Source organism: Myotis myotis, unplaced genomic scaffold, assembly GCF_014108235.1.
Source record: "Myotis myotis isolate mMyoMyo1 unplaced genomic scaffold, mMyoMyo1.p scaffold_m19_p_2, whole genome shotgun sequence".
Classification (NCBI taxonomy): domain Eukaryota; kingdom Metazoa; phylum Chordata; class Mammalia; order Chiroptera; family Vespertilionidae; genus Myotis; species Myotis myotis.
Window position 1 is genome coordinate 151,722,159 of NW_023416324.1, and position 13,796 is coordinate 151,735,954.

The following is a 13,796-nucleotide window of genomic DNA, read 5'->3' on the forward strand; positions in this document are numbered from 1 at the left end:
TTTTCACTCACACAGACACACGTTCACACATACAGACAGCCAGAGCGAGAGTGAGTCAGAGCCCAGTAAACTGAAGTGTCTGTCTCAGAGGGTAACTACCACATGCAACCGAACTGAGCAAAAGGAAACGGCAGCAGGAGAGGTAGTGACTAAACAGCAAGAACCGAGGTTCCGATTCCTCATGGGCACGTTCCCCTTAGAGCTGAAAGCCTTAAAGCTTTACCTAAGAGTTTAAGCTACACATCCTTTCCGTAAAAGTCTGTCTCATTTCCGAGTAAGTGCCCAAACATTTGCCCTTTACAACACTGCACCTTCGAGTACTGCTACCAATTCCTTTTGCTCGCAAATTTGGTCAAACAGTGATTTTGAAACACTTCCTTCTCCAACACAAATAGGTCAACCGGATTCAAATCTAAACGAAGGACACAATGCTACTCTCTAAATTGTGAGTTTTCCAGCAAAACCCGTACCCTACTTGATTCCCTAGAATCTTTCTTTTTCAGTTTGAATATAAACTGAAAAGTTGTTGCAGAGTAAAATAACGCTTTTGCCTGAAGTCAGAATAGTTATTAGGAGCAAAATCACCCCCCACTGGGCATGCCCGGAATTCCGGGGGAAATCAGCTTTCGTTGTTCTATGGCCCAGACCAGATGCTCTGAGGTGGCCAGGAACCTTAGTCTACGCCCACTTAGCAGATTTCTGGCTTTCTATCAGGGACTAAGAGGTTTATTTGCAGAAATGGATCATTTCCTTCTAAATATCCTTTACCCTATTTACATGCCTGCATATTCCTTCTATGTTGTTTTCCCCCTACAGCTTTACTAAGGGAATTAATTATCTAGAAGAACAGGAACATACAGTAAGTACATCTGAGATACAGGATGAGACACAGTATGTCATCTATTAGGCCTGGCTAAGACCAGCAGCTGATGCTAAATGGGAAGGAACACGCACCAAATGTTTTTTAATCACAAAGTTAGTAATTAATTGCTCTTTAAAATACATTTTATGCTTCTTTCTGTCTGTGTACATGAAATGCACATTTATTACATGCCAAAAATTACAGCATTATGGTTTAAATGTGATTGGCACGGAAGTCCGGAAATCAGCGTTAATGTTCCCACAGCAACTTTAATTCCGACCGTGTGCACATGCGGGCTGTAACGGCCTCCGCTCCAGGATCATACATATAGATGGTCTGGGCGGGAGGCTAACGACCCATATCCTCAACTGTAGTTACAGGAAGACAACAAAGGCCATCAGCTGCGCGCCTTTCCACGTGTGTGGATAAAAACAATGTCCCTGTGCCCCGCGTTGTGTAATCAGAGATGAAAGAATCTGCTGTGAGGCCAGCACTTAGGGGGACAGTTTCTGTTGCTGTGGGAACCCGGACTTTGCATTTCCTGACTTTGGGGTAATTAAAATGTCAGCCTTAATGTGGCATTAATGGAGCTTGCCATAAAAAATCCTTTGTTTTGTTCTCTAAAAAAATTGCTTAAAAGTTCAAACTGAACCAAGTGTACTAAAAATTTTAATCTCGGGAACTTGGACTGGTGAAGCAAAGGGTTGGGGGTAGGAAGGCCAGTGGAGGTGGATGGCAGGAAAGAGGGACGAGCCCAGGAGTCTCCTGGCCAGCGTTTGGCCCCAGCAAGTCATGCTACCTGCAGAGCTAAAGTTAACCCCACCCACACAACACTTTGGTAATGTGCAAAGGTTAAATTAAAAATAAACAAAAACTGTGAATGCGTAAGTGCATCTTGTCAAGGACACACAAAAGTAAGGCAGTTTGATGAGACCAGTGCAAAACATGGGAAGGTAAGCAACCACGGATGCCAGCTCCCAACAAAAGAAAGACAACAGCATCCTGGGCCTAGTCAAAAGCAGGGAGCACTGCCCCAGGGAAGAGGCACCCCTCCACTCCTTCAAGGGGGCACTTATTTTGGGGCAAGTGATACGGGAGAAATATGCAAGTGATAGTTCGGGTGGCCTCTGTCACGTGTACCATGACTGTGCTAGGCTACAGCTTGCTATTTGACAAGAAAGGTCTTTCACTTAGAGAGCCTCGCCTGCTCCCCTGATGTGGTTTAGTCCTGTTTCAGCATTTGAAGGGAGAGCCTATTCAGTTTTGTATCCATTTCAAACCTTATCTCAGTGCCTTCCATTGTCATCATCTGAGTTTGAAATGGTAAAGAGGTGACAAACTAGGAGGTAATGGAGGAGTATACTAAAGGAAATTGTTAGTGTGAGTAATAGTAACCTTAGGACCAATTTAACCTCATCATCTCACAACAGAAGGCGCTTCTCAACCATATTCCTTCTTAGTTTGAACATTGCTGGGATCTTTGGCCAAATCTGAAGTGGCCGGGCAGGTTACATAGTCAATTGAGAATGTCAGGGGTCAGACTTATCCTCTTCCCTCTACAATTTGGCCTGTGCCCTTCAGAGGCAATGACGCTGTGGCCTACCTACCCTTACTGGTCCATATTCAGAGCTGACTTCTTCTGTGGGGATGTTTATATATCGTGTTTTATAACCCACTCACCAAAATGAGTAAATGCACATTTTCAAGATGCCCGTTTACAGCCTGGAATGCCATCTCTAGGCTTGGAACAAAGAATCCAGGCTGCCCACAGTGAGAACAAAGCCACAGACATCCCTCAGTATCTGAATGAGTTAATTATGAGCAAGTCATTCATCTGTCTGTCAGTTTTCTCATCTGTACACTGGGAAGAATTATACTGACTGACAGGAAATGGGCATTAAAGCATGACTAAGAATCATTTTGCTAAACACATGACAAATGAAACAGTACTGTAAAAATTCAGGCACCTGTGCAAGCTGGGCATACCACATGCTGGCGGATGTTTCCAAAGTTAAAGAGATAACAAGTCAAGGGCACTGTTTATAAATGCCCCAAATCTGTTAGTTCTAAATAGGAACTGAATATTTCACCTTAAAGAAATTAGGCTTTTAAATTAATCTAAGGAAAGAATGACATTTGAAAGTAAAAAGAAAAGAAAAAATCCTCTTGAAAGCAAGAAGAATATCCAAAAGTTTAACAGCTTAAAATAAACCTCTTTCCTATCTTCTCTCCAAATGGCCAGATTTCTGTGAATTCTTCCTAAAAACAATTGTCTTCGAAGTGTAAGCTCAACTCAGGACGAACTATGATCCGAATATATTTGGAGAAAAGTAGAATCAATTAAACAACAGGTTGGAGCAGGGAAGACTTTCACATATTAATGGCAAAATCAAACTGACCTCAAACAGCTGGAGATTAGGTTTCTCCTCCCTGTTCGGACACCCTACTGACTGGCCTCCTCGTTGCTGGGAACTGTACGGCTACCATGCTTGTTCAGTTCCTTGCACATCTCCCGTGGTAACGCCAAGGCCTGCTCAGAGGATGCTTATAGGAAAGTACAATAAATGGAGCTCAGTGCCTCCTCCAGTTAGAAAAACACTTTGCTGCAACAGGGGATTTCTGGTCGAAGGCCATTCTATGTAATCTTCCCACAAGGTCTGGCAGCAAGCCAGGCGGGAAGGTCTGCACGCAGGAGCTCCAGGCCTTTGGCCACAGGAACAGGCTACCCTCCTAGTAGGCAGGGACAGTGCGCACATGTCTACGGGCACTGTGCCACACTGTTTTCCAATCCTTCCTGTAATTACTATTGGGCTGGAGACTGCCAGGCAAGAAGGGCCAAGGATGTTCCTATTACAATGGCCAGCAGAACACAGTCCCCGCTTCTGACCCCCAGGTTTCTCCAGAGAGGCGGCCACTTTGTACAAATTACTCTGGCTGTGGAGATCTGGATCTCCTTATTCTCATTTCATTTTCTCGGGGCAACTGGAGTGTGGTCTCAGAACCATCTTCCTTCACCCCAACTCCACCCCTGGGTCTTGTCCCTCTATCTAGAGACTATTATGATGAAGCGAGGAAGGAATGCAATCTCTTGCAGGAATGAATTCACCTCTGGCCCTCTTTGCAGAATTTTGCATTTGTTTTGCCAGAATAATGACACTAGGAAACTTAGAATGTCATTTCCTAATTAATAATTTTTGTCTTTGTGGACAGAATAAATGGAGTCTTTTTTTTTATAAGACTTTTTTTTTTTTTTTTTTTTGTCATTTTAAAGAAGAATATGCCAGCTGTTGCCTGTTACCAGATTTCCCTAATGGAGATAAGATCAGAATAGTTGTTAGGTACTTCAAGACTAAAAGGAATATTCTTTGGGATTGGAACCCAAAGTTTTCCCATTACTTTCCTTTGTTAACACACATATATCTTTCTCTTTCACGTTTTGGGTTACATTGCAAAAAGAGAAAGAAGTCTCCTAAATGTGATTTATCAACTTTCTTAAAATAGAATTTAAAGAAGTGACTCCCAGATTAGTGAGAAGACAGCAAAAATAAACAGCAATGGAGTGATTTTAATAGCAACGATCTCATTAAGCTGCCCATTTCCAAATTTAGCCTGTAGGCAGTTTTTTTTAATTAAAAAATATTTTTAACCTGAGTTTCTATTGGCTACGTGAGGCCTGGGTGGCTTCTGAATTCTTGGAAGCCATTCTCTTTTCCTCTGTAAATTTATGCTATCCTTTAACCACTTCAAAATAAATTAAAAACTGGAAAGACAGAAATTCAGCCAAGCTACATGAGACTCCAATAACTAATGCAAAGCTGATTTGTGTTAAGTAATTTCAAAATGGATGTTTCCTTGCATCTAACTGGCCGTATGAGATTCACATTTGGCTGCTCAATTAAGTCAAGGTGGAAAGTGCCCTTATTCCGATCCGGGGGACAAAATAATTAGCTACATAACTTCACAACTTCTTTTTTTGAGTTAATGTTATGGGAGATGATGTAGTTTCTGTGTAATTAATCATCCTTTTGAGGCCAAATGGCTGGTCACCTGGTTTTAACATCCCGTTTTGAAAATAGAGATGTTGGCTGAAACAAAATGGTGGCAAGTGATTTTTGGCTACTTTAGACCGAATGGAAACAGCCTGCTCTGAAGGCCACTGAGCCAGAGCCAGGGTAGAAGCCCGCTCCATGCCCCGAGAAGACAGCGCCACTGTACTGGTGTACTCACAATCAGATGACCCGGTGTGAGCGTGAGAGTTTGTCAGTGAACGTGTTGAGTGGATGAGGGCTGGGTCTGGAGACAAAACAGCTTCAAAGTTCAGGCAGGGAAGGCCCGGCTTGGCGCTGGATCCACCCGGCTGAGTAATCTCATTCTCCTCAGATGCCTTCTGGTTTTCAGCTGTCTTGGGTTTCTTCCTGAAAATAAACAAAGGGCCCTTTGAAGGAACTGAATGCATATTTGGGAAAAGGCATTTTTAGAATCTGTTAAAGATAACTTGATTTTTTTTTCTGAGGGGGGATGGGAGGGAGTCCAGTATGTCCCTTGTTTTAAAACAAGCTGATTCTTGTTTTTTCTTTTTCTTTTCCCTCCAGTAATGGCCTAACTGGGAACACATGAAAGCATATGGGCCAAGCAAACAGCACCACATTTGGACTCCGTTGGCTGCATAAAAAGACCCTGTCCCGGAACTTTAGACAGCTTGAGCTACGTATGGCTGACATTATCCAAGAAGGCATCCTTTTCCCCCTTCAGAGTTTAACATGGTCTGGAAAAATACTAGTGGAGGTTTACCGTTCTAGCATTTGTCAGGAAGCTTAGAGACAGGACTCGTGGAGTAATGGGAGGAGCACTGGACTGGGAGTCAGGAGACTTGAGCTATCGTACTAGCTGTGCCTCTAATTTGCTGTGTGGCCTTGGGCACCTCACTTCACCTCTCTGGGCTTCAGTTTCCTCATCTGTAAAATAAAGGGCTTGGATTAGAAGGCCTTAAAGGTTCCTTCCAGCTTTAATTTCTCTTCATGGAACACATTATGAACATTCAACTTTTTTGCAGTTTTATTAGGTTTTATTTTAGATCAATACATAATTTGAAATCACAATCTAAATGTTCAGGCTGTACAGATGAGAGGGGTTTGGAGGTTTAGTGATGGAGGTTTTTGTTAAGATAGCAAATGGACAGTGAAAAGAAGACTTAGATTCCATAGGTAGAGGGAAGGTGTCACTGGAGATCCTCTATTCCAAACTCATTACTCACCCAAAGCTTGAGATTCCGCCCCCCCTTTTTTTATTTAGTGCATGAACTGCTTTTTAACAAGTTTATTTATTGATTTTTAGAAAGTGAGAGCAAGAGTGAGAGAGAAAAACATCGATTTGTAGTTCCTCTTGTTTATGCATTCATGGGTGATTCTTGTATGTGTCCTGACCAAGGATCCAACCTGCTACCTTGGTGTTACTGTGATGACACTCTGAGTAACCTTGCCAGGGCTTCATGACTCATGGTATAGGAATGTGACAGGGTGTCTGAGATGTGATGAAGAGATTGGTAAAGGGAATTAGAAAGTAATTATTGCTAATAGTTATTTGGGGTCAGGAATAGGAAGCAAAAGAGCTAAGTTATTGATCAAGTCCAGTCTTCACTCCCTTGGACAATGCAACTGATATAAACAAATAAATGCTTAACTTAGACTGCACATACCCTAGGCCTCAGTCAAATTGAATTATTAATCATACCCTGAAAATTCTCCCCAATTTCCTTGGCTCTGTGCTTCTAGACCTATATGCATGGTGACCAGAGAAAGTGCTTTCTTTTTGGTCGAAGATCATGTGTGGTACATACTCTGTTGTAAGTCCAGTTTCCATGCTTTCTTTATTTCTGTAAGCATAGCAATGAACTTGTTACTCAGAATATCTTCTCCTGGGATTTGCTGTGCGGGGCAGTTAAATCTGCCCTCACAGAATATGGTGTTCTGATTAGCATGCTGTGTTTCTGGTCCAGTTGGCTGTGAAATAAATCTGCTTTTCCAGAGGGCAGGAGGCAGAGGTGGGGTAGCACGGATGAAAACAGAGGGAAGCTTTCAGACATATTTTTCAGGATGGAGGAAGCCAATGTAAGAGAAGGAACAAATTGTAGCGCTTTACCCACTGTTTGTTGAGTGGGTGACTGTGGACCTAACCCCCAGATTCTGAGTGTCTACATGGACCTGCAAAAACCAGGTTTCTAGGTTTTAGTTTAATGAGGTCCCCAACTCCTTTCTTTCCCTAAGAAAACCAGCAGCTTCTCTAAGGTCCTTATTTCTATTACTGCTGTCTGTCCCCAGGTTGGAAACCCCAGGGTCACACACCTTCCTCTGCCTTAAAGTCAATTCATCAAGTCCCGACAGTTCTGCTTCCTTTATATTTTATCATCCGTGTTTCCATTCCATTTCCATTGCAATTGCCCGAACACCTTTTATTTGGGCTGTTGCTCACTTCCTGGCTCTCTATTCTCCTTGACTCCTAGTCTCACTTCTTGGCATTCACTAAATCTGAGGTGACCACATCAGCCTGACCCTATTCTACCTTAGCTCACATGCCCTATATGTTGGCCATCTTGAACTCTCAAATTTTGTGAATATTTCCAGAACGTCCTGGGGAATCTTCATCCTTGGTCAAGTTATTTCTCTTGCTTTGAATGCCCCTATTTCAACTATATTGAAATCCTATTTACCCTTTCTATTTATTAAATGTTGTCTCCATTTTATAACTGTCTTGATTTCTCTCTGTCAGATAAGACCTCACTCTCTGTCTCTCAAATTCTTCTCCCTCCTATCTTTCTTTGAAACACCGAACACTTTTTCTTTATTTTATTTTACTTACTCAATTTTGCTGCAATTATGTACTTATTAGAGGCCTGGTGCACGGATTTGTGCACTTGTGGGGTCCTTTGGCCTGGCCTGTGGGGATCAGGCCGAAACCAGCTCTCCGACATCCTCCGACGGGCCCTGGATTGCGAGAGGGCAGTTCTTGGGTGACGCACCCCAGAATCGGGCTCCCTCCTCTCTGGTTCCAGGTGCATCACCTGAGAACCACTGCTGCCAAGACACTGCAGCTCAGCAGCTCCTGTGTTGAGTGTCTGCACCCTGGTGGTCAGTGCGTGTCATAGCTACCAGTCGGACGGTCAGACGGTCACTTAGGCTTATATATATATAGATTATCCCTCCTCTAGGACACTGTAAACTCTGAGGGTTAGGAAATGTCCTTGTTATTATTGAATTCTATGTGTTCATGCACTTTCCCCCTCTTCCTTCCCTCCCACCATTCATTTATTCATGTATTCATTTTCCAAATACTTGTTATGTGGCTATGGTGTGCCAGCGTGGGTTAGGGAATAGAACAAGCCTGGTTTCTACCTTCCCAGTGTTTGCTGTCTAGTGTGTACTGTTAAGCCAATAGCTTAGACACAGCATAATTCAATATATACTTGTTGATAGAATGAAATGAAGAAATTAAAGTATATTTTGAGAATAGTCATAGTCTGAATCCCAATTAAGTTTGCTACTCTTTACACAGCAGTGAAATCTACCTTGAATGGCTGCTTTTACTTTGAATCCATGAAGGGCACTCGGTAGGAGTAGGGACATTTTGCTCACTAAAGTTAGGCTGCTCCTCATGATTCATTTAAATACAGGGATGAAATACTAATGACAATCACAACAGAAAAAATATTTATCCTGGCTGCTCTTAGTAAGGCCTACACTATTTCAGATGTGAGCTTTCAGAATTAAGGAAGTTCTTTCAAAAATGAGCATATGGCGAACATTACTCTTTTATTTTTATGATTGCACAAATTGTATTATTCTTTATACTAGAGGCCCGGTGCACAAAAATTTGTGCACTCGGGGGGGAGGGGGGTCCCTCAGCCCGGCCTGTGCCCTCTCTCAGTCTGGGACCCCTCGGGAGATAACGACCTGCTGGCTTAGGCCTGCTCCCGGGTGGCAGAGGGCAGGCCCAATCCCTAGGTTCAGTCCCTGGTCGGGCTCAGAGCAGGGCCGATTGGGGATTTGGGGCGCCACCCCCTGTCATGCACAGAGCAGGGCGGATCGGGAGGTTGTGATGCCACCCTCAGTCACGCTCAGGGTAGGGGCGATGGGGGATTGGGGCACCGTCCCCTGTCACACTCAAGGCAGGGTCGATGGGGAGGTTGCGGCACCACCCCCTGTCACGCACAGAGCAGGGCCAATCAGGGGGTTGGGGCGCTGCCCCCTGTCACGCACAGAGCAGGGCCCATCAGGGGGTTGGGGCACCGCCCTCTATCACCCACAGAGCAGGGCCAATCAGGGGGTTGGGGCGCCGCCACTCTCACACTCAGGGCAGGGCTGATGGGAAGGTTATGGCTCTACCCCATCACACACAGAGCAGGGCCCGTGGGGGTGGGGGGGCATTGGGGCACTGCACCCTGTCACACACAGATCAGGGGGTTGAGGAGCTCCCCCCTATCAGGCACAGAGCAGGGCTGATCAGGGGGTTGGGGCGCCTTCCCCTGTCACGAACAGAGCAGGGTGGATAGGGAGCTTGTGGCCCCGCCCCCTGTCACACACAGAGCCGCAGGGCGATCAGGGGGTTTGGGTGTTGCCCCCGTCACGCTGATCCCGGTGCTGGGAGGCATATTACCCTTTTACTATATAGGATAGAGGCCTGGTGCACGGGTGGGTGCTGGCTGGTTTGCCCTGAAGGGTGTCCTGGATCAGGGTGGGGGTCCCCACTGGGGTGCCTGGCCAGCCTGGGTGAGGGGATGATGGCTGTTTGCAGCTGGTCACACATCCTTCAGGGTAGGGGTCCCCACTGGGGTGCCTGGCCAGTCTGGGTGAGGGGCTGAGGGCTGTTTTCAGGCTGGGGGTGACTGAAGCTCCCAACCGCTCCTTTTTTTCTTTTTTCTTTTTTTTTATTCTGGGCCAGCTTTAGCTTTGAGGCTTGGCTCCAGCTTTTAGGCCTCCGCTGCTGAAAGTAGGTTTCTGGCCTTTGCTTACAATGTTGTGATCCTGCTGGCTGAAACCCGGTGACTAAAGCAGGTTTCTGGGGTTTTGTTTAGCTTCTATATTTGTTACATAGTTGCTTAGAGTTGCAGCTCAGAGGCCTGCAGTGGCAGGCGGGAAACGTTGGAGTCCTCCGTCACTGAAGCAAGCAAGCCTCATGTTAGTTTCAAGCTGCCTGGCTGCCGGCCGCCATCTTGGCTGGAAGTTAATTTGCATATCTCGCTGATTAGCCAATGGGAAGGGTAGCGGTCATATGCCAATTACCATGTTTCTCTTTTATTAGATAGGATAAATGCCCTTGCTTCCTTCCCTAGATTTCACCCAGCTTCCTACCTGATATCTTGCACCACACTCTCCTACTTGTTATCTTAAGGATCACCTTTGGGGTACATTCAAAACAAAGAGGCATTGGGGTCATCTCTATGAACAGAAAGTATTGAAAACTGAACCTTAATTGGTTCATACCCCCATTTGCCTAATATCACTTTGCTAGTCTGTATGCCATTAGGCTGTTTCCCAGCTGCCAGAGAGCAGAGAGCCACTCAGTGTTCTCAGAAGCAGTTCATTCCCATCCCACCTTCTCCGAAAGTCCTTCTGGACTCCTTTTCCCAGAGTTGAGTAACACTGAAATATCGCCTCAGTCTATGTCTACAAATGCACAGGTGGGTTATTCTGACCCTATTTTTTCAATTAATAGTTTATTAAGAAGGGAAGAGCAAGTCCTATAGTAATTCATTTAAAATACCTTCTTTGGTGAAAAATAATTATACAAACAGCACATCTGAGGACCAGTCTATTTCAGCCCCTGTGGCTCTGCATTCCTGCCCGGAGCCATTAGAGGGCAGCAGCACACTGGCTGGCTCCTGGCAGCCTTTTGGAGAGGCACCTCCCCACCAGACCAGAACCTTCCTCTCCTGGTCACCATGCCAAAGGTTGCTTTGCCAAGCTCTGGCCGCTAGGCCTCTTTCTTTCTTTTCAGCGCTCTCTCCCTCTCTCACTCTCTCCCCTACCCCACTCCCCTTTTCTCTCTCCCTTCTTTCCTCCCTCCCAGTGTTAAAATTATACACTCTGATGAAGTCGCCCCTCAACCGGAAAATGAAAGCTCCAATGAAAAAGTTAGACAAGCCAACAATAACAAAGAAAGAAACTGGGAGAAAGGGGAAAGGAGGCTGGTGAGGGGGAAGGATTTAAGAACAAGAAAAGGGCAGATGTTTTGTAAATATATGCAAAGCAAAACTGGGTGTACCCTGAACACTTCCACCGAGAAACAGACCAATCATTGTGCACTTCCTCCCGCCACTCTGGTGGGAGCTCTGCATTTAAAAAAAAAAAAAAGTGTGGCTGCAGGCACCTGCCTTTCAACGGTTAGTTCTGACACCCTGACTGAATATCTCCCAATTGTCCAAGGAGAACAAAACCATTTGATCTTCCTACTGCAAACATTTCTGTTACGAGAAAAAGACTGCTTCAAGGCTGGGAAGGCATTCTAAGGTGACTGGCAGTTGGGTTAGCCAGCGGGCCCTTCTGGTTTTTAACTCTCACTGTGCTGGCCCTGGCAACAAGTTTTGGACTGAAACATAGCAGTGAGAAAGGCTGTGGAGGATGCTGGCTCTTTCCTTACTAGACCATATTGTATGTGGAAGGAAATATGCATTAAAACATATTGATGAGATGTAGGTATCATGCATGTGAAATGCATGGAAATTAACCAGAGAGGCGGCATTTCACGTATACATCTCACACTTCTTCGCACACATTGCGCACATACAGTGATGGCAGTGCTTTCTACAACATATGGAAAATAAATATTTTATCTGTGTGAGCTCTTATCAGTCTCCAGGGGCTTTGGAGAGCAGAGTGCTCTCTTCTATCTCCCTCTCCCGATTTTCTCTCCGCCAGGCTCCCCCTCTCCCGCGCATTAAGCGTGCCTTCCACTCACCAGTCTGCTTGGATTGGAAAGAATTAGTGAGAACCTCCTCTGGATGAATAATTACTCAGTCATTAGATCATGATAATTTAGACCAGTGATGCCCGCCCCCCCCCCCCCATCTTTTTGGACTGGTAACCATTTCCTTACGCTCCTTCCCAACAGTGCCTTGGGGGAAGGCTTAGGGAATGTTTGGGTTTGGGGGCAAAGGGCAGGTGGAAACAAGGCATCCAGTGAGAGTTGGTGGCAGGATTGTGTTCTACCACCTCCTAGCTGTGTGCTCTAGACAGGCCACTCTGCTTCTCTGGGCCTCTGTTTCTTCATTGAAAAAGTAGAAATAATAATAATACCTTCTAGGGCTGATGTGAGAAATGAGATAATTCATGTCAAGTGGGTGGCACATCCTGGCATATGGTCAGTGCCCAGTGATGGTAGCTCTTTTCACAGAGAGTGTCATTTCTATGGTTCTGTCTTTTCTGCTATAACAGAGCACTTCCTTTATGTTAGTAATCTCTTTTGTTCAGTAATCCTTTTTAATATATAGATTTGGGCAGAGGCAAATGGGCTATAATTGTAGCAAAGGTGGAAAAAATGCTGGGACAAGCACCTCCTCTTGAGCGCTATGATCTCACTGTATTACCCTCCTGACACCCCCTGTCTGCTCACATTGGTCCTGCTGCTGCTGTACCAAGAGCTATTCTTCACGCTGAGGCTCGAACAGGCTACCCTTGGCCTATGGAAGCCCATCAAACCTGAGCACCGTGGTCTATTCATTAAAACCAACCTTTGGCACTCTCTCATCATGTGTTCTTACAATTTACTCTTTCACTACTTGGTCTAATGTTCTCATATTAATTTAAGATGTTTTTGTGATTAAAACATTTTATTCTCTCTCTTTTTTTAAAACTTTCTTGGCAAGGCTGACATACAATGTTTTTCAGTGTATATCTCCTCCACTGTATCAGGCAGGATCCTGGCAAGAAACAGATGGTACACTCAAAGGTTTGAACTGAAGAGAATTCAATGAGAGGATTATACTGAGGTTCATATGAGGTTAAGGGACCCTCAAGGGATGGTGAGCATCAGGGACTAACAGTGGTGGGAAGCTGTTAAATCTCAGCTTTAAACTGTTACCCCGAAGGAGCAAGGAAAGGTGTGGCTGGGAAGGAGGCTAGGTTAATAATGCCGTGACCTCACTCTCCTCCCACTCTCACACCTCTTGCTGATCTCTCCTTTAGGCCAAAGTCAGGAGGAAGCCAGAAGAGAAGACAGCTGGGCAACAGAGTTCAGAAAGGTCAGCCTCTGGGCCACAAATCAAGGCAGAGAATGGTTCTGGGGTTTTGTTTGTGTCCATCGGGGATGGAGGGAGACTAATAGACATGTCTATTCTTTCCCTCTCCGTTTCTTCACCCTTTGCCTCTCAATCTTACTTTCTGGAAGGAAAGAGACACAGCAAAATAAAAGGGAATCAATTCTCTTTTAGCATCCACCTACCTATTTTGTCTACTTGCCATTTACAGGAGAAGAAAACTGAGTGTAAGCTCGACGACAGCAGGTGTTGGTGTGTGCTGCCATAACTCTGTTGTCTAGAAGAGTGCCTGGCACATATTAGATGTCCAGTGAATTTTAGTCGACTGAGCAAATACACTCATCTCTGCTGGGCCAGACACTATATATACATTCTCTCATTTAATTTTCACAACAGTCCAGGCAAATAGGCTGGGCCACTGGGCATGCTCGTCCAGGTGGTGTGGGAGTGGGTAGGTTTTAAAATCTAACACTCACCCCCTTTATACCCACCCCCAAGTCTTGAGACCTGGCCCAGGGTATTGTCAACCCACAGGAAGGGACAAAGTTTTGTAATTAGTCCACATTTTTATACTTTAATCACCTTTTTGCTTTTTGCACCTAGCAGGTCACTCTAAGTTTTGTCATTATTTCTCTTTCATATATGAGGGAGCTGAGTTTCTGAAAAGCACAGGCTGTAAGAATGGGA

General features: G+C 45.0%; 1 protein-coding gene across 14 annotated transcripts in view; it reads right to left on the reverse strand.

Moving 5' to 3' along the window:
* ZBTB20 (zinc finger and BTB domain containing 20) overlaps positions 1 to 13,796 on the reverse strand; it is an 892,970-nt gene that overhangs the window by 66,395 nt on the left and 812,779 nt on the right. For 13 of the 14 annotated variants that reach the window (XM_036352745.1, XM_036352742.1, XM_036352741.1 and 10 more), the window contains 2 exons: positions 5,654 to 5,817; positions 5,090 to 5,277 (listed from right to left, as the gene is read on the reverse strand). In XM_036352745.1, the coding sequence (XP_036208638.1) occupies positions 5,090 to 5,277; positions 5,654 to 5,664 (199 nt within the window). In that variant the 5' untranslated portion in view covers positions 5,665 to 5,817. The remainder of the gene's footprint in view (positions 1 to 5,089; positions 5,278 to 5,653; positions 5,818 to 13,796) is intronic. The other variant, XM_036352755.1, reaches the window with a different exon arrangement.